This window comes from Ptychodera flava, chromosome 2, assembly GCF_041260155.1.
Source record: "Ptychodera flava strain L36383 chromosome 2, AS_Pfla_20210202, whole genome shotgun sequence".
NCBI classification, from domain to species: Eukaryota; Metazoa; Hemichordata; class Enteropneusta; family Ptychoderidae; genus Ptychodera; species Ptychodera flava.
The window spans coordinates 20,596,016-20,618,347 of NC_091929.1; the positions used below are offsets into that span (position 1 = coordinate 20,596,016).

The 22,332-nt window shown below is 37.4% G+C and overlaps 1 protein-coding gene across 1 annotated transcript; it reads right to left on the reverse strand.

Annotated features, from left to right (window-relative positions):
- Positions 1 to 1,059: 1,059 nt before the first annotated feature.
- On the reverse strand, positions 1,060 to 21,891 carry LOC139147430 (tyrosine-protein phosphatase 10D-like). Its single transcript, XM_070718539.1, has 6 exons — positions 21,578 to 21,891; positions 20,866 to 20,983; positions 4,792 to 5,060; positions 4,113 to 4,385; positions 2,594 to 2,865; positions 1,060 to 1,334 (listed from the first exon to the last, which is right to left on the reverse strand). The coding sequence occupies exons 3-5, from the start codon at positions 4,826 to 4,828 to the stop codon at positions 2,651 to 2,653; spliced, it is 525 nt and encodes a 174-aa protein (XP_070574640.1). The 5' UTR covers positions 4,829 to 5,060; positions 20,866 to 20,983; positions 21,578 to 21,891; the 3' UTR covers positions 1,060 to 1,334; positions 2,594 to 2,650.
- Positions 21,892 to 22,332: the final 441 nt, after the last annotated feature.

A 22,332-nucleotide genomic window follows, 5' to 3' on the forward strand; every position in this document is an offset into this window, starting at 1 on the left:
AAAACGTGTTATATGGTATTACTCCTGCACAATCATTTCTAACGTGTCAATTAGGCACATTTCCAAACTATTCAGAACAAGGTTTACTTATTAAAATTAAACACATCGAACACAATTGCTACAGAGGCCACTTTGTACATCAGAGCAGTACTAAATCGCTATATTTTCAATTTTGTGGAAATACGCAAGTTTACATGTAACGCATAAATAAGGAAAGCGTATGCCGATTTAAAAAACAAAAACATTTCTGAGCCTGATGTTTAAAAAAAAACGAAGCAGTCAGCAAATAAGATGCATAATAGTACCATACCCTGTCCGTAGCATTTTAATTGCTCGAGCTGAACTACGTGATTGCCCACAATTACACACAGTAATGGTTTTGTTTACATGCCAGTGGATATCAATAATACCGTAAATATCGTAACTTGACAGCTAAAACGTTAATTTTGACATGAACAAAGATCATAATCAGTCACAAAATGAAATACAGCACTTGTGGGCAAAATTTGGACACTTTTTAAAAAATCCCCGGATTAGCATAATGTTTACAGCGCGCACTACTCACTGACAAGTTCTTGGGCCCCGCTCTCTATAGCGTTGGAAATTTTCGTAAAAGTGACTGGTTGTTTTTTTTTGTGGGGGGGGGGTTCGTTGATAATACAATGGAAATAATAGACTCAGTGCTGACCATTAACTGTTGTTAAAAGGCGGGATAGAAGAAAGTGAAAAATAATGGGCGAAGCAGTTAATTTTTTGGCTTTCCTCTCGCCCTTACCCATAAATAAGCGTTAATGGTCAGCGCGCCTTCCTTTATTTCTTTAATGTAACAAATCTTTTTTTTCGCAAATCATTGGTAGCACCAGTAAAAGTTAAACTTGAAAAGTATACAACAGAACCAATTATAAACACAACAAAGTCTTGTCTTACATTGTAAATACGTAAGGATTTGCTTATTCACAAAAGTTTAACAATAAATATCGTGCACAATGACAAAGAAAAAACCTCCTTGAAATATTCGTGTTAATATTTCATGGAATCAAATGGTTTATGATCAAAACGTACTTGTTCTTTGCTGTTTCGGTTCACTGCTGTCACTCGTTTGTCCTCCGCTGTGCGTTTTCATTTCAATTTTGTATTTTTCTCCTGGAGTCAGATCTTTCAGTTGATATTCGTGGGGATCCTCGCCATCGATTGTATCAGTTTGGTAATCTTCATCACTATCGGCTTTGTAAAATATTTCAAAGCTATCGAAACTGTATCCTCATCTATTGTCCACGTGATATCGATGGTGTTTGTTGTATGGTCTTCTATCGCCACAACTGGTGAAACCGGTTCTATAACCAAAACGTAGGACATGAATATTAGAAATATAAGGTTGCATATTTATACACAGCTAGTCAACACTCTTTACGAATTAACGATATATATTTTGGTCATTTTCTTTGTCACGATTCCTGATTTTCACGCAAATTGACATGGAAAACTGAAAAAGACAAAATACCTTTAAGAAGTTAATCAGTGAAGCAAGAAAACGTGTTATATGGTATTACTCCTGCACAATTCATTTCTAACGTGTCAATTAGGCACATTTCCAAACTATTCAGAACAAGGTTTTACTTATTAAAATTAAACACATCGAACACAATTGCTACAGAGGCCACTTTGTACATCAGAGCAGTACTAAATCGCTATATTTTCAATTTTGTGGAAATACGCAAGTTTACATGTAAGCATAAATAAGGAAAGCGTATGCCGATTTAAAAAACAAAAAACAATTTCTGAGCCTGATGTTTAAAAAAAAACGAAGCAGTCAGCAAATAAGATGCATAATAGTACCATACCCTGTCCGTAGCATTTTAATTGCTCGAGCTGAACTACGTGATTGCCCACAATTACACACAGTAATGGTTTTGTTTACATGCCAGTGGATATCAATAATACCGTAAATATCGTAACTTGACAGCTAAAACGTTAATTTTATCATGAACAAAGATCATAATCAGTCACAAAATGAAATACAGCACTTGTGGGCAAAATTGGACACTTTTTAAAAAATCCCGGATTAGCATAATGTTTACAGCGCGCACTACTCACTGACAAGTTCTTGGGCCCCGCTCTCTATAGCGTTGGAAATTTTCGTAAAATGTGACTGGTTGTTTTTTTTTGTGGGGGGGGGGTTCGTTGATAATACAATGGAAATAATAGACTCAGTGCTGACCATTAACTGTTGTTAAAAGGCGGGATAGAAGAAAGTGAAAAATAATGGGCGAAGCAGTTAATTTTTTGGCTTTCCTCTCGCCCTTACCCATAAATAAGCGTTAATGGTCAGCGCGCCTTCCTTTATTTCTTTAAGGTAACAAATCTTTTTTTTTCGCAAATCATTAGTAGCACCAGTAAAAGTTAAACTTGAAAAGTATACAACAGAACCAATTATAAACAAACAAAGTCTTGTCTTACATTGTAAATACGTAAGGATTTGCTTATTCACAAAAGTTTAACAATAAATATATCGTGCACAATGACAAAGAAAAAACCTCCTTGAAATATTCGTGTTAATATTTCATGGAATCAATGGTTTATGATCAAAACGTACTTGTTCTTTGCTGTTTCGGTTCACTGCTGTCACTCGTTTGTCCTCCGCTGTGCGTTTTCATTTCAATTTGTATTTTTCTCCTGGAGTCAGATCTTTCAGTTGATATTCATGGGGATCCTCGCCATCGATTGTATCAGTTTGGTAATCTTCATCACTATCGGCTTTGTAAAATATTTCAAAGCTATCGTAAACTGTATCCTCATCTATTGTCCACGTGATATCGATGGTGTTTGTTGTATGGTCTTCTATCGCCACAACTGGTGAAACCGGTTCTATAACCAAAACGTAGGACATGAATATTAGAAATATAAGGTTGCATGTTTATACACAGCTAGTCAACACTCTTTACGAATTAACGATATATATTTGGTCATTTTCTTTGTCACGATTCCTGATTTTCACGCAAATTGACATGGGAAAACTGAAAAAGACAAAATACCTTAAGAAGTTAATCAGTGAAGCAAGAAAACGTGTTATATGGTATTACTCCTGCACAATTCATTTCTAACGTGTCAATTAGGCACATTTCCAAACTATTCAGAACAAGGTTTTACTTATTAAAATTAAACACATCGAACACAATTGCTACAGAGGCCACTTTGTACATCAGAGCAGTACTAAATCGCTATATTTTCAATTTTGTGGAAATACGCAAGTTTACATGTAACGCATAAATAAGGAAAGCGTATGCCGATTTAAAAACAAAAAACAATTTCTGAGCCTGATGTTTAAAAAAAAACGAAGCAGTCAGCAAATAAGATGCATAATAGTACCATACCCTGTCCGTAGCATTTTAATGCTCGAGCTGAACTACGTGATTGCCCACAATTACACACAGTAATGGTTTTGTTTACATGCCAGTGGATATCAATAATACCGTAAATATCGTAACTTGACAGCTAAAACGTTAATTTTATCATGAACAAAGATCATAATCAATCACAAAATGAAATACAGCACTTGTGGGCAAAGTTTAGACACTTTTAAAAAAGCTCCGGATTAGCATAATGTTTACAGCGCGCACTACTCACTGACAAGTTCTTGGGCCCCGTTTTATTTAGCGTGAAAATTTTCGTAAATTGTGACTGTTTTTGTGGGGGGGGGGGGGGGGTTCGTTAATAATATAATGGAAATAATAGACTCAGTGCTGACCATGAACTTTTATTAAAAGGCGGGATAGAAGAAAGTAAAAAGTAATGGCGAAGCAGTTAATTTTTGGCTTTCCTCTCGCCCTTGCCCATAAATAAGCGTTAATGGTCAACGCGCCTTCCTTTATTTCTTTAATATAACAAATCTTTTTTTTCGCAAATCATTAGTAGCATCAGTAAAAGTAAGACTTGAAAAATATACAATAGAACAAATTGTAAACACAACAAAGTCTTACATTGTAAATACGTAAGGATTAGCTAATTCACAAAAAATTAACGATAAATATATCGTGCACAATGACAAAGACAAAAACCTTGAAATATTCCTGTTAATATTTCATGGAATCAAATGGTTTATGATCAAAACGTACTTGTTCTTTGCTGTTTCGGTTCACTGCTGTCACTCGTTTCCCCTCCGCTATGCGTTTTCATTTCAATTTTGTATTTTTCTCCTGGAGTCAGATCTTTCAGTTGATATTCATGGGGATCCTCGCCATCGATTGTATCAGTTTGGTAATCTTCATCACTATCGGCTTTGTAAAATATTTCAAAGCTATCGTAAACTGTATCCTCATCTATTGTCCACGTGATATCGATGGTGTTTGTTGTATGGTCTTCTATCGCCACAACTGGTGAAACCGGGTCTAAATGAAAAAAAACGAGTGACACAGATATTGGCAATATGACTTGCGTTTGAAGTATATTAAAACAGCAAGTCAACTCTGTTTATATTTGCTTTGTATTTTGTCTTTTTTAATTAAAATCTCGTATTTCATTAAAATATATTCAAGGGTCTTAAAGTCATTGTGCCATAAAGTGTATTTGTTTGTATCGTCTAAACCGGATCCAACTGTTTCACAAATTTCCGATTGAATTTTAAAGCCTTTGGTAAGCACGCATATTTCAATTTTTTTATTTATATTTACATTTCCCATAATACGTGTAATTCAGCAATTCTGATATAGGAGAGGCTGGATAACTTCCATATTTTATATCTTTAATGTTGTTTTTATAAATATGTAACTAACATTTTAGTGTTTAAATGCTTACTTGTTCTCTGTACTACACCATCAGAAGGACTTTCCATGCCGTTTGTGTGGTACGCTGTCACTATAATAATGTATTCTGCTCCAGGGTTAAGTCCGCTACTGTTCCCTCGCGTTGCGTGTTCTCCACTGTTTCATCACCGTCATCACATTGAGATTCGGACGGAATGTTACAGGTAGCCGTGATTATGTAGTGATCAGTGTCGGCGTTGTCGTTGTGATCCCAGCTTACGTTCATTGACATAGTGTCATACCACTCAATGCTCACATTAGCTTTAGGTGAGAAAAATAATACTGTTAATCATTAGGGAGGGGGATTTAAAAATGTATTTGTTTTCACAGTACAGATATACCTTATAGTAAACTCTCCCTCGAATTCAAGTAAAAATGAGTATTTTCCATAAGAAAACTCTAAATCATTCCTTCATAGAAACGCGCACTTTGTAGATAAAAGGGAGCGCATCTCTTATTACCCGATATATTAGTTTAAAATGGCTAGCCGTGATTTTCACTTTAAAGCGATAATCTAAAACTTAATTTCACAACACGTTTTAAATTTAGTCGCAGCTATAGCTTTGTAGACAATTGGCGATCCCCGAGATCGGCTTTGTTCTAGTCTATAAGAGGATTATGGAGGTGTGATAGCCCTTTGTTTCCATTGAAATTGTAATCTGCTTGGTAAATTTTCTGATGAGACAATCTGGCGCCAACACAGACCTTAACTGTCCCTGGGTACATTTGCCAAAAGACAAAGAGAAAGACATTAAGAGTCATCTGTATTGCAGGATGTTAGATAAAACCTTGCCATTGTGTTCTGCAGATAATACTACTGCTTAAAGGAGTGTGATAATTAAAATCGAAAAGAGTTAATGATGCGAGAACAGAAAGATTTTGCAAATCTACATCGGACAATATGTACACAATGAGAGTTTTTAATAGTAATAGTATAGTAGTTAGGTCAAGATTCAGGTCATGAATAGCTGCATACTTGATCAGGAGATGTTCTTTGTATAGTAAGATTTGCCTAAACTTAATCATGCAATGTTTTGTCTTGCGATTAGATACACAGGTATGAAATGATATGCATTACAAAGTTAATTTTGGAGTGAAGGAATTTATTGCAGCAGTATATAAAATTTGCATATCAATTGAGATAAATAGAAGTATCAAGAAGTTATTGTGTAGTAAGAATTGCTTTACCTTATACTTTGTCTTGCGATTAGATACATAAGCTGCTTTGAGATATGTGGCTGGAATTTGTATGAATGCAAACTTTTCCAAGGATCTTTTTAAGGAATTTTTTTAAACTTACTTCAACAATTTTTATGCCAGAAAAACTTCCAGAGGGGTGAATTTAACCCTAGTTGATTTCTTAAAAATTGTGCTCAAATAAAAACTAAGCAAGATATAAAAAATCTGAGACACACTTTTAAAGAGCCTTGTAACAGCTTGCATTCCAGCAAGTTTAAGTAAGATATTTTGAAGTATTGAGACAAAACATAGGGAAAACCGATTTTTGAAAGGTTATGCAAATTACCTGTCACGTGATAGCTATGTAAACAATGGTGACACTGTGGTTACCAAAATGTTCCCCTATATCTAGGCTTTCAGAAAATGCATAATGTACGGGGGTTCTGAGCTTATAAAGCACCAGAGAATTGTTAGATTAAAGAGGTCAATTTCTTGTCTTGGAGCCTTAAGGACACGTCTTCTAGAATGAATCAAAGTGATGATTCTCATCGAGTATTTCTAGAAAGCTTTCTCGAGCATTAAAGGATCTCTAACAACGAACTAAATTGCATTCACAATATCATGCATAATATTTTATCCTGTGGGTACTACATTTCCTAATTGGTAATGTTTTATAAAAGTTTCGAGGTCACTGAATATTAGTAAAAAGTTCAGAAAAATATACAAGGTTGGCGATATATGACAGAGAAAGCCGGTTCACTCGTTTTATATTTCTAAGAGTAAGAAGAAATATAAGCGACTATCATAAGCGAGTTAGGAATGGTTTTGGTTGATTTCTATTCAATTCAATTCAATTCAATTACTTTATTATCCACAAAATTGTAGAAATTTGCCTTCAGGCTCATCATATACAGATTAAAAAAGTACAACTATGACAGCTTTTTGCCATACAAATTTCTGCGAAAGCGTTTGCCAGTTTAATGAGTTAGTGGGTGTGTGTGTCAATATGTACTGACTGATAACAGTGAATTTTAAATTTGACGCCTAAACCAAGCATGGCCAGTGATAGGACAGAAACGCCGTTCCACTTATCACGAACACCCCCACCAAGTGTAACATTTTGTTTATCGGGTCCTAAACGCTATTTCTAAGTTTTCTAGACAAAGCGTAAAGAAAATTTTCACTGTCGTTTTACACAGTGTTGCATGACTATGCTTTCTCAAAGAAGCAGGTCTTTGATGCTGAACGAATATGACTAGAAAGTCTATTCCATAAGGAAGCAGCGGCATTCATCTGTGCAGTCGTAGCTCTCGTTTTTCTCGGACGAATGTGGATTGCAAAGGGAAACTCCGAGTCGTGCAACGGAAAACAAGAATATTTCCGTCGCAAACGCACGAGAGCTAGCTATGGCTGCTGCTACGGCGACATATGAGAAAGAACGATCATCATAATTTGAGTCTTGTTGGTTGAGTTTTAAGAGAAACTTCGTCACTTGAACAGAGAGATCTGAATTCTGGTTTATGAAATCGAAAACTTTAGTGTATACACAGTTCCTCATAACAAGACTGGTTATTAATAGCGTATTACTGTCAGTAAAATTGCCTCGGGTTTATTGGAGGAGAAAGGAAAAAATTGAGACATGATTCTTGAAGTTGGCCGGCAATGTTAGCAGTAAGTTGCGTACAGCCTCCGTGTGTTCCCGGCGTTACACGGGCTAGCCGGCATGTGAGCATTTTTTTCTGTTTGTCTATGATTTAATGTAGTGAATAAGTCAGCATATCAAAATTAGACTACAGTATATCAAAATTGGACCACATATATATCTCACATGGATATACTAGGCTTACATTAGATAAAAGATAAAAACAGTTAACCGCCAGCTAAGTACAAAGCAGGGATCGAGGTACGGGCCCGGGTACGGGCTGAGCGAATCCTTGTCCCCGGGAACGCTAGTGCTTACAAACAGGCGAAGTTGGTCAGTTTTTGTTTTATTGTTATGTCCCATTGGCCGAAATGTTCCGCACCTGCGAATGCCGGACCCTTGTCCATAACAACGGAGAAAACATCAGTTTTGTAGTCATTCAAGTCACTTGAACTGGACCATTGATACATGTCATACCGTCGTACCGATCGACACGATCGCAAGCGTAGCACTCGGAGCTTACGGACATTAACGAGCGCGTTCATGTATGGCTGTCGTTTGAGGGACTGTGGAGCTTAAATACTCGAAATTATCGTGTGTCGCAGCGCATTTCTTTTCATTTTCGACCAAAAATGGTGACTTTGGTATTTTAACATAAAATGCACTTTTAATAGTTTGCTAGTATCCGTTTCAACTATAGTTTTTCTCGAGGGTCTATGTTTCAACTCACATCGTTTGGTGTCGCCGTTCTCAACTACCGACAATCCAGTCATTGTGGACTGGCTAGGTGGTAGTGCAGAGAAATACTTAGAAGAGCCAAGTGTAGAATTTGGGATTGAGTGGGGATAATTTGTTTGCGTTCCTGTCAGCCTTATCCGAAGCAGTCTTTGTAGTTTTATCGCCCTCGTTCACGCTGAATATTCATAGACGTGGGCACTATACGGTTCTCGGGGCCTAGACCGTATAGTGCCCACGTCAAAATTTGTATGGCCAAAAGCTGGAATGCTGGCAAGAGCATTCTATAAAACGGGACGCTATTACACTCTGAAATGGTTAAAAACACAGACGAAGTAGCGACATAGATACAAAAATTGAAACACAAACGAAAGTTGGGCCTTAGAATCATTTCTAAATGAAAAATCACATTTGGTAAAAAATACTGGCTATAAAACAGCTACATCGAGTTTCGGTTTAAAATTGAAACTGCTGATGGAAGAAATGACTTTTTGATGAGGTTTATCTTTGCACTGGCGACCCGAAAATGTCTCCATCACGGAAGCTTCTGGAAGTAACCATGAGAGAGGGTGGTCGAAATCATTGACAATGTTGTGCACTTTCCTTTTTAACTGCCAGATGTTAAGGTTTACAAGGGAATTTTGATGACAGCCATAATTTTTTCTGCCATCCTAACAATAGGAGAAAGCTTACTTCTGTTTCTGACAGTCAAATTACCATACCACAAAATGACATTTAAGCAATAAAGCACACCCAGCGACGGTATACCACGAGATTTTGACCAGTTCACGACATATATGCATGAGCGATAGCTTATGCCAGCCGTGGTATATCGACAATATACCACGGTTCTTTTCGCGTCTCGACCAATCGGATCGCAGTATTTGCACCATTAATATACTGGTATGATATAATATAGGTTAAAACACTCTCAATGAAGGATCTGTACACCATTTGTAAGATATTTTGACTCACATTGAACGATTTGAATTGCTTGAGAAGGTATAATCTTTAATGGGACTTTTTCGCTATATAACCAGTATTTTTATCAAATGTGAGTTTTTTTCATTTCCAAATGAACCTAAGTATTTGAAACATGAAACGACTTCAACAGATTCATCGTTGTGACAGGAGAAAAATCCGGGCAAACTTTACGACCAATTACTAGCTCTTTTTTTACCAATATCCATATCTAAAAAGCTATCTATGCACTAGTTCTTTAAAATTTCAACATTACGGAAATATTCAGCAAGAGAATCTTCCTTTTTAAGTAACTCAACTAAAGCCATGTCATCAGCAAATTTAAACAAACAAGATACTGCAGTATCGCACCTCATATGATCTGTGTAAATAGAAGATAGAGTAGGTGATAATACACAACCTGGTGGAGCACCAACATTCAGTAAATTTACTCTGACATGTAGCCATTTACACAATACTCGTTGTGGTCTTTCTCTAAGAAAATCACTGATCCAGAGAACTATGTTGGCATTGATATTCATATTGATAAGACGTCTAAGGAGAACATATGGTTCAATGGTGTTGAAAGCGCTTGAAAAGTCTATAAAAAGAATACGAATGTATGCATTTGCAGATTCTTAATGTTGAGAAAGTAATTAAATAGAGTGATAGATGCGTCTTCACCCCTCTATTAGCTTTGTACTCAAACTGAAACGGATCTAACTTTCAGCCACATTACAAAGCAAATGCTTCCGCACAATACCTTCCATACACTTGCACAGAATTGATGTTAAGGCAATGGGACGATAGTCATTCAGCTGCTTTGGGTTGGATTTCTATGGAACTGGAATAATTGTAGATGTCTTCCATGTACGGAAGACAACATGAAGATTTAATAACATCTGGAAAATGTAAGTAAAATTAGGACCGAGTTGTTTGGCACAATATTTCAAAACCCTTCCTGTAATTTTGTCGAGACCTGCTGCTTTGTTACTGTTTGATTTTAAAAAGCTCTCTTCAACATCGCTTTGGGAGACCTCAATCTGATCAGAGACAGGCTTCAAACTCTGACATAATGTTACACATTCATTGGTGAAATCTCTTACATCAAAACGAGCATAAAATGTGTTTAATTCATCGGGGAAGACAAGTAGATCACGAGAGAATGAATTTAGGCTAGTGTTTGTTTTTTACCCTTCATAACATTCAACCCATCCCATGCAGCTTTACAATTATTTGTTTTTGATTTCTCTTCAACTTTCAGTCTGTACTTATATTTCGCAATTCTAGCCTGCCTGTCTAAATCCCTTTTCTTTTTCCTTATATTTACTTCTGTCGCCTTGCAGAAATGCTAATTTCTTTTCATTTAGAAACATTTTCATTTCTTTTGTTACCCAAGGCTTGTTATTCGGGAATACACGTACTGATTTGGTTTTTACCACAATGTTTTCGCAAAACTTCATGTAACAGGAAACAGTATATCAACAAATTCTTGGGGTTCAATGCAAGATGTTTTAAAATGTCCCAGTATGTTATTTCAAACACAGTTTGCAGATCGCTAATACTCCCCGGAGACCAAACCTGTATGGTTTGACTTGTGGTATTTCAGTTTTCAGCTTTTGACGATATTTCGGTGGAAGATGTACCACATTATGATCTGAACGCCCGAGAGCTGGTCTGCCAATGGAGCGATATACATCGGGAATATTTTCATAACACATATAGTTCTGCCAAGACGTGTGGAACTGTGACCTACTGATATAAATTAGGGAGATGAGAAGTCATGTCACATCGATTCAAATCACCTACTATAAAGACAGGATTGTCAGGGATACGCATAAGTACTTCGCTACAGACTTCGGAAATCTCCTCTCCAGCTATCTTGAAGTTGGGTCCTAGTACATAAACCATGATAACAATTAATTTACTAAACTCCCGGGGCAAGTAAAAAAGTCGAAATGACACCGACAACAGCTCGTAGTCGTGGGTGCATACTTGTTCGTAAATATTGAACTGGGTAGCCCACCTGTTGCTAGCAAAAGCACACAATCCTCCACCGCACCGCTTTTTTGCTTTGTTTGGGTCTCTGTCTGCACGAACAAGAGAATAGCCGGGCAAAGAAATTTGTCAGCTTCCTCTGTGAGCCACGTTTCTGAAAAACACAGTAGATTACAACGACGAAATCCCCGTCGAATCTTGCCAGGGCCGTTAGCTCATCCATCTTATTTTGAAGTGATCTTACATTGGAAAACATGATGGTGTAGGAAGTGGATATCTGCTACCACGTTTTCGGAGTCTTGCTCTGATCCTTCCTCTTGATCCTCTCTTCTTCCTACTTTTCTCATTTTGACATGATATATCGCCATTGTTTGGACTGGTGCTGAAGATGGGTTGAAGTCAATATTCACATTAGAGTCTGGTATGGTGTTTTGGAATGTGAGTACAAATTCACGGCAATACCTGAGAACAATGGCAGCTTTGGTAAGTTCGGGTTCCGTGACAGAAAAAGTCGTCAAAACGCAGTCAAGCAGACGACAAACCACAACAATCAACAAGATGCACTTCCTGCCACACTTCCAATCGTCCAGGTAAAAGTGACAGGGACAAACAAAACTTCGAGCACCAAAAAACCCAATTAAATGGCGCTTAATAATGCAGAAATGAAAAGCATCATGCAATCCCCACACATACTCAGGGGGTGGGTTGTTAGTGGGTGACAACGTTTCCTAGCCATGAACTTCTTAAGCAATGTTCAATTGACATTGTTACGGGTTTTTTAGTGAAAATTTCATGAATACGTATTAGATCTACGAAGTGTATTTCTGACGGACTTTTTATCACCTCTCGTTTTGTGATGTTGGCTCGATTATTATTTTTTTATTGAAGTGTTAACCCGATTTACTGTTTATTGCGTCTTGAAATTTGTGAAAATTTAACACATCTGATTAACTTTTTCAGTACTGTGTAATACTATATTTGTGGGACCTTGACTACTGCTGGAGTACCAGCTTTGTGAGGGAGGCAGAACAAGGTTATGTTTCTATAATTCTGCCTTGTTGATATTAATCGATTTTCTATCATTTCGACATTTATCGAGAAATTTGCACCCTTTGACGTTTTAAATCCGCGCATTTCTAGTCCGTTATGATAACTATAGTGACAACAGAAATATCATCACAGGATCTATCCTCTTATGGAAGAAATCTGCGTGCTACCTCTATGTTCTTATTGAATCGGTTTTGTAACCACTATTCATACTGAGCTCTTGAACATCGTTCTAATGTATTCCTGACGTTGGTCTGAAACAAGAGAATTTCAGCATGTCAAACGTTCGTAGAGTAATCAAAGATCAAAGTACTGTAATGCTGCTCTCACAAACATCTCTCTTGAGTGAGGGGAGATTCCACAAATGTTCTCAGATGTTTTCAAATGCTCCCTAACAAACTCACAATGCGTTCAAGTCAGCCTTCTGACTTGCCCCATACAGGAAGGCAAAATGTGGCTGATATAGTGCATCGTCCAAAAATATCAAATCATAATACACGGGCTGTTGTCAGAAAAACTGGACACAATTTAACATATTTGTATAAAAGGGACATTAGGTATACCTTTTAGCCAATCAAGTATGTTTTTCTATGTATCGAATGCAGTTTTTTGTTCTACTCCCACACATGCTATAATAGCGCAATTCTGTTCGGCAAATACTCTGTATATGCATGTTTAAAGGCCGTAATCACTGTTATTGATGACAAATGAATTCAGGTCCGGACTTGAATTCAATTTTAAACAATAACAATGCTGACTATACACATATGGCTGTGCTGGCTTTTCATCGCGCTTCAGAACAAGAAACTGCAGTGGATACACCAAACAAAACCACACAAGCCATTGCTCTACAGAAAATACCAAGCGGATGTCCGTGATGATGTCGTACGCTCGAAACGACGCGCGGTATCTGAGGACGTGGTAGTGGGCTATATCAGTGCACGCGACAGGGCTATGTGACCTACGCTATGTTTTATCGCTTTTTGTTCTATGTCGTATGAGCGAGGTTCAGCCAATCACAGTAATTAAATAATACATGTGATGTAAAAAAGTTGTAAATCATTGCCTATAGGTGATATAGTACTTTCGCGTGCACTGATATACCCCGTTGCCACATTCTGGAATATAGCGCCTCGTTTCTGCGTGTACCACACATTCGCGTACATTCGCTGGGTATTTTCTGCACAGCAATAGTTTCGAAATGGTACATGAATTTTTCATGACTTGAATCAACGACATTTAGTCCATTATACGAGGAAAGCTTTAACGAAACACTGTCTCGCTTTTAGACATTTTTAAAGTTGACCTTCAACTTTGTGTGTAGCATTGAGATGGAGCAAGAAATTGAATGTTGCACTGCGCAAGACTCGACTACATTCTGCGCACCGTTTCGAAAACAAAAGTGTCAGTTCGGTGTCGTAAAAAGAATAATAAATAATAACACGTGACAGTATAGGCAATGTCACGATTGGTGGCCTGGCAAAGGGTGGTTATCCTGACCGAAATATTGATGACGCCCGAGCCACAGGCGAGGGTATCATCAATATTTCGTCCAGGAGCACCAGCCCGAGGGCAGGCCACAAATAGCGCTGTTCACGGTACAGGTTTGTTACTAAATATAGCTGTACGCGCGCAACATCGGACACGCAGCTTGAAATGCGGACAAATTTTATCAATGTTGCATGCATGGCTATTTTTGCAGCTTGTACTGTGAGTCGTGAATATGTTTTTAGTATTCATTGTTACACTAGCAGTCGCCGACTAAGATGTATTTTCGTCGTTCTTGCATGCGTAATTTTCAAAAGCGTAATCTAAAAATGCGGACAAATATTTATTTTTGCATATTAATAAGAGAACAGTGACGTAAACTGTGAACGGCCCTATTGTGATATTTCTCTATCTTCATGTGTTATTAATTTTATTACACCGAACATTTAAAATTATCGCAACATCCAGTACTTGTACTGTGCGCATACTGAACAACAGGTTGGGAAATGACGCGCAAAGTTTCGAATGACGATTTTAAATATCTCGTGCAAGAGTTCCTGACGCCTGTACACGACAATGCGTGTGTGCACTTCGAACTAGACTTCGAACGACTAGCGGGTGAGAGTCGAGGCAATAGCAAATCGAACCATGCTTATCACTGTTTTGGAATATCACGTGGCGGAGTTTTAGTCAATTACGAGATCAGTAGTATAGCAAGACCAAGATTTACTGCCTGCCCTCGTGTTGGCATCATCCCTTTGGTGGGCAAGCAATCGTGATCTTGCCCTTGCTAACGTGAGTTATCATGATGTAGACGCCTATATATGTACACATAGGTTAGAGGTAAAATGACAAATCTGCTGTCTCAAAATTTGGAGAACACATATTTGCCACTTTACCTCTGAGCCTCTGGTACAAGCAAAGAAAACATGTTATCCCACCTCGCGCAGAAATGTCACGTATTTTGATCTCAATGTATACTGAGTAATACATAACTGATGTGAATACCAGATAGAATTATTTTATTGACTCTTGGCGTTTGTGATTGCTATAGTTAATATTACCGTACAATTAGAAAGTTTTCATCATTTGTGATCTGGCTTGGATTAAGTCAAATGATAGCGCTGGTCCAGTAATTTTCCAGTTGATTTACGGTTCCAGGGAATAATCTTATTCACACTGTTCTAAATTTAAATTTTATTTCCCTGTACTTTTGAGACGGATAGTTTTTCAAATTTCAACAATAGTTAGACAAGGTCATTCGATCAATCCAACTTTGAATGATTAGGCGTCTAAACTCTCACTAACCAAAATATGCACTCATTTTTTGTGAAACCTAGATTCTGTCGCTTTAGAGTCAAAACTTAACCCAAAAACGAACAAAAACAAGAAGGGCGAAAACTAGGAAGAACAATGCGAGAGGTTACTTTGTGCGTCGGGAGCTAGGTTTTGGTGTCTTCTAAATAAGTCTTCCCATAATTATAAACAGCAGAAAAAAACACTGATGACTATAGTATTCCAAAAGATGGTGAAATATCTTGTTTGTCATGCCACCAGTCATTAGTTTCGAACACTACAGTCAATGTTACCTAACTACTTTCAGCAGCAGTAAATCACACACAGATACTTTGAACCCGGCTCGGACATAAATGTCCGATGACGTCATAGAGTACCAGGGGGTCATGGTGCAAGGGTTAACAAACAAGGAAGTGAAAGTCAAAATTAAAAAATTTTATATTTCATAATTAAAATATAGATAAGAGCGAAAGTGCTGCAACTGACGAGTGATAATTTGCAACTGGAACTTGTTTGTGGCGACGGAACCATGGCTGGGCCTCACGGCAACGCCCCCTAGTATACATAACGGTACAGGTGAGATAGTGCTCATGACGGTATATTAGGCTGCGTTCACAATAAAATGGTTAGGGGTGGCTGGAAGAATTCAGAGGAATTCGAAAATATTTTGGGTAGTAGAGAGGGGACTTGAAAATTTTTCTCTGCCTATAGGGGGAGCTAAAATATTTTGTTGGTTTTACGTTTTACATTTTCCAATTACAAGTTTTTGTAGGCAATTCAATGAAAAATGAATACCTATTTATGTCATCCAATTGTCATATTGTTTATAATAGTTTAACAATATCTAGAACCATTTTGTCACATTTCATGACTTTTATCTTGAAAAATCTTAATAACATGTATGATATGTAGTGAAAATAGCAAACTTGAGCCTAGTAATAGGGCAGAAGCTGCAACTTTTGATGATTTTTTGCAACATTTCTGTGAAATATATGAACTACAGTTTCTTGCTGTTTCCCTACAGTATCCTCTTGTATGTATTAGGTTAGAATTGAATTTAAGTCAAGACTGACAGTTAATTGTCAGTGATACAAATGCATGGTACACAAACACAGGCTGTGATAGCAAGCTGAATACTGGACAGTTCAAAATGACGTAGGGAGTAGAACAAGAACACAGTTGTATAAACTGGACAAAAAAATTGTCAAAATTATCAAAGTTAATACAGCTACTGCCTACGGCAGTGTCACTATCAGGCACTGCCCTGCTACTGCAGTGTCACTGTCACTGCATACCTGAGCAGTGATAGAGATAGCTCTGACTCTGATGTACATGGTAGTTGAAGAAGAGTTTGGGTCAAATGACGCTCATGACAGTGAAACATACTTGTACACAAGATCAGGCCAGAGAGCAACACATGGAAGACCAGGAGACTTTAAAAGTTGTCAGAACTTCTGACATATGAGAATAATCAAATAGTAAAGAGAAAAGATAGGGTCACCATACTTGATTTTCTAAATTTTCATATTCTCATCATAAAATATATTCAAAAGCATAACTTTGAACAGTAAAGACTAAATGAAAAAATATGTGACTAAATAGAATTATTTATTTACAACCTAATTTGCCATTATTACATCCAAAATTTCAGAGATGAAAACATTCATTTAATGGAATATTTTAAACTTCAAGTATTGTCAATTTTTAGTAGCAACTTATTCATATATGTCTTGTACTTTTGAAACAATTTTTTGGTAGGTCACTGTGCTCAGTATTTTTACAATATGGCAATTAGCCAGAATTCACGATTTGCCCACTCTCTCATGATCGTCATTTTGTGTGCTCTTCGACAGGAGCAATTGACCTGGCCAGAGTCGGATTAACTCAAGTTGGCTTAGACTTACTGATATCCAAAAAGTTCTCTTATCCGTTTAAAAATGAATCAATTAAGAACTTGCCTTTGGAACATGACTTTACAAACTACTTATAACAGGTAGACTGTAGAACATGTGCGAGCGGAAGGGCGCGATACATGTTTATTTTTCTGCGTGCACATCCTTTACCGATATACGGGCTTGTGATAGTTGGCGGGGGGGGGGGATTGAAACATTTTGATTATATAGAGTAGAGGGGATTTGAAAATTTTTCAAGGGTATTTGGGGAGATCTGAAAAAAATAGGATTTCAACCGCGATCCCTCCAGCTCCTCCCTCTAATCGTTATTTGTGAACGCAGCCTTATACCGTCAAAAACTATAACCGCCATGAGCACCATCCCTTGGGCGGGCAACATATCGTGCCCTTGCAAGCGTGTGTTATCATTTAATTATGACACGCAACATGCCCATTCCTTCCTGCGATTAGCCAAAATACGTCAGGTGACGGGGAAATAGACCCTCTCTCTCTCTCTCTCTCTCTCTCTCTCTCCATACCTTCTATTTGTACTGTTCCCGTAGTAATAGTAGCTCTGTTCTTGAGACTACAAACTTTATAATTTGAGACTACAAAATTACTACAAACTTTATAATTTAACGACGGACAAACTAGGCGATGGCGATAAGGAAACATTAAATTTTCTGATGAAGAGGGCCAATCTACGTGGCCGATGTACAACTTCTCTTCTGCCTATTTGTCACGCAGAATGCAAAGAAGAGATTGAGGAGTGAACAGTCGTCATCCAAGACAATGTAATTATGAACTGAGAACGGAAATTTGGGACGACGGGCCTGTCTAACGATTTGTGCAGAAAATTCCTTCACATCAATTGTATAATCAGGTAAATCCACAGCGGCGCTAAAAGGGTGTACGCAGCTAATATTTAGTAGACTTTTCGCTTAAAACGTTTCCCAGCGAACTATGTAGATGATAAGGGGTTGTCTATCGATCTATTTTCTCGATGATCTGATTAGCTGCAAGAACACCTTTGCACTGCCAAAAGTAAACACTTAAAACCAACATGCATTTATATTTAGAGTCTAGTCACGTACTCTGTGGCTCTACCCGACCTTCGTACCAGGTCAAGCGATAAATTACAAACGGATATATCAACCAATCGGTCGAATAAATCCGGTAACTTGTGTTGTATGTTCTGTGATACGGAATACAAACACTCCTGAGCATTCGACAAATAGTGAGCAAGTTCCTAAGTCATGACGTGTATTCGACTCTGTGGTCATAATTACAGCCTAGCCACTTTTACTTGATGTAAAAATCCAGATATATTTAAGTTTCTGTCGACGAGGTTTTAGTGTAACTTTGAAGTTATCTACGCATAGGATATTTGACGATGCAAACTGAACAACGTGAACATCTGAGTCTTAGTATTAGTGCCCGAGGCGTAACTTTGTCAAGTTGATGTGGCACCTGATAGTGGATGGTTTGCGAAGGCCAATGGTAGTAAAGAGCCAGTCTCATGTGATAGGTCGATTAAAAGGCCCAATAAGGACAGTGAGGTCCTGTTATAGAGGATATTAATGTTCGCTTTCATTCTTACGTCACCTTTTGGTTTCTAAATCATTTTTAAAAAGTAATCAAGTCTGATTAGACTTGTGGATAATAAATATTGTTCACTGATCCACATACAAATTCTTGCTTATGGGTTAAAATTCTTAATAACAATTACGAGTAAAAACTCTCAAATTATCTACTTTCGAGTACGTTTAGGCAAAGCATCCGATGTAAAAAATTCCGTGGTTATTATCATATCACCTTTGATGTACCTTTCAAAATGCAAAATGGAGTGGTCCCGACACGAACAGTTGAGAACGCAGGAATACTTAAATTTGAAATGAATATTATTATTGAGTTTCATACTTTCCCTTCTGAATATAGAAAGGATATGTGATATTATCAATACAGATACATTTTGCATATTTCAGCTATTCTTGTACTCGCGACTTTCAGAAACACTTATAATTTATTGCCTTCGGCGAAAAAAATTCCGATGATGTGTGATTTAGGGAAGTGATGACCAACAGGGGTATTGCTTTTTTAAATAGCTTCCCAAAGAGTTAGGCATCTGGTTGTATTGTTTATTTTCCTTTTTGTACATTTTACTTTAATTTATTTTATAATTTTTATACACGAACAATTTCTAAGAATTTACTTTGTCTAACATTATATTGTTTTCGTATTTTGACTGTTCGACTCCAATCACACGTGTGTTGGGAGTGCAGATGGATAGTTGCCGCCATGGAAATCAAAGGGGAACACCCGATCTTAATCGTCATGCCGACACGTACATCATTGCCAAATAATAAAATACGGATTCGTTAACATTTTAGACCATTGTAAAGTTTAGCGTCATGAAGAATCACAGGAACTTAGGAAGTCTCGAATATTACACATTCTTATTTTCTATTGGCTTGAATGGATTGCTACAAAGTTAACGCCAATCCCCTGAACCCCTGAAAAGAACTTTGAAAACAAACTTCTGTAAATATGCGACTGAGACGCTAAATTTCAATCGTATCATGTCTGCAAATAACTCTGAAGATGTTATGTGCAAAACATTATGATATTTATACAACTGTTTATGTCTGCAACAAATGTGTGTTTTCAGTGAAAAACCTCTGGAAAACAGCATGTTGTTCAAGAATTCTTGCTTAAACTGTTACTCTCTGTTACCTTATTAAGGAAGCAAAATAATTAAATTTGGCGCTTATTTCAAATTTGTCCATTCATTTATAGCTATTTACTTCCCCAAATGTTTGATGATTACCAGAGAAAAACAGTTCGGCAATATGCGCGTTTTTATGTCATTTATGATATTTATGCAATGTTCGCCAACCATTTGATACAATCGAGGGTCTATGACTAGTTTTATCTTGTATTTAGTCAACTGTGCTGCCATATGAGACTTTTCCGACATGAATGTCGTCATGACCGGAGAGAGGGAATATAATGTCATCATAAGCAGGGAAACTCAAATTCATTGGTGTTACTCATCGGCATATATAAAATAAGTGGCCTATATCCTGCACTTTACAATCTTAGCATGTTTTATATGTCGTCATTTTGTTCATTCTCAATTTGAAGAAAGTATTTGACTTTATAATTGTTAGAACTGGGGTTCACATATCGGCCATTAATTAGTACAAAATGGTTCTCGATTCAGGATGTGACTCAGTCCAATATGATGTGGCGCTGTACTGTAGTGATAACAGGTGTGTTGTGCTCGCGACACATGATACGAATTGTACAGTTATCAAAACATATCAAAGGTCAAACCATGTAACCCTACTGCCATTCTAACCCTGCCATTGCAAGAGCAACATATTAAGCTTATCCCATCATGATGCAGTCATCGTTGACAAAATAGCATAGCCTACAAACTTTGTTAATGTCGATATCTCAGTGATAAAATATCAGACGTGCCTCATATAATTTTAGAGCTTTATCACATCAAGTCCGATAAGAATATTGACCGTCCGTTCACCTCAGAGTCTGCGTGATCTGATATGTTAAATAAAAACGTCTACCACCCTCACCTAACAAAGACCGTTCCTGACTTCACCCGTTGTGCATTGATATACACCAACGAATTATTAACCCTTCAGAACTTTTAATCCAAAATTTTTCTGTATGAAAGAAATTTGTTATTATAGGGTGTGCAATCAATGCACTTCTTCCAGTTAAAGTCTCATAGATGAAGTATTATTTTAAGGAACAAGTAAATTTTTCACAAATATTTGCAAATTAGAAAATACGTTAAAATTCCTTACTTGGCGCTGGAAGAGTATCCAATGCTATAAATGGAGGAAGATATGCTGTAGTCGTTCCAGCTGTGTTTGCATCGTCGATAGAAGCTGCCGTGATCAACGTTGTCCCATATAAAAAAGTCTGGAAGAGCATGGTAACAGAGAGTCCCATTTATTTACAAATAAATAATTGCGTTCTCAACCAACAGAGGCATGTTTTACATTCAGAACACAGGAGGGAACTGGTTCGTCGAGTTCGCTGGATAAACAATACAGTTTATCCATACACAGTAAAATGAAAGGGTAAAAGATTCTTAATAAATAGAAATGGGCTTCAAAATAACAAATACAGCAATTTATTTCAGTGAAAATGACACTGTATGATGCTAAATTAAGTCTAAAGGTCATTTCAAAAGCTGTTTGTTCACAGTCATTGTTTAGGAGTCTAGTTGTTGAGCTTAAAACTCAAAATCCTATTTTAACTAGTCATATCAATAGACAAAAATCGTCATTTCTTTGCATTGTAACTTCCACTGCAGTAATTCACGGACATTTATAGCTTGTTTCGTCAGCTTGTTACCTTCAATTGTCTTTGTTACTAAAATCCTAGCAAGAATGCCAGAAGATACCCCGTATTTGTGTAACGTTTGGGAACGCCACCGAGTTGCAGTCTATCAAAGTTGATATGACAAATACTCAGTTATTATAGGTCATCGATGTTGGCACTAACACTTACCGTCGAGATCAGTAAAAGAAGGGGTATACGACGACGTCTTGGGTAAATTTCCGACATAGTCATTTCCTCATATGTGTACTTCTGCTGACGTTAAATGTCCGAAACCAGTGGATTGCAGCGATCACAGAAACAGTGCGACTAATTCTAGATCGACCAGGAAGGTCAACTGAGGTAATGCGGACAACCCATACCCAGGTGGGGTACATGTGAATGGTAGTGGTCCGCGACAGACATCCAGAGATAAGTAGAACTATTTTAGATTGGTTGCTAGGAAACACTTGAGCTATTGATTGCAATCTTGAATCATGGTTATACATTAATTTCCAGTAAACTGGCTACAATTATGCAAATAAGTCAGTGGATCTCCTCTTGTAAGAAGACAGAGACGATCAGTGTACGACAGATAGCATAGTGACCATGAAGGACCCTCAAGATCAATCACAATGAAGGACTGAGGCATAACATCTTTCAGGTGACTCCTTACTGATCCTTGACTGACTGACCATGGTGGCTGCACTATGAGGGATATGACAGACAGTGGCAGGAAGGCTGCATTTATCTCGACCTCCCCATGAAATAATTGTGACGCCCATCAATAAATAACCTCTGTCGTTGTAAACCCGTAGAGTTGATATTTGTTATTGCGACGAAAGCTGGTCTGCAGTCTGTTTGCAAAGGGGTGATTACATCAATTCACCGTAACTTCAGGGCGATTTGTCGTGTTCCAAAGTTGATAAACCTCTGGCTTTATATGG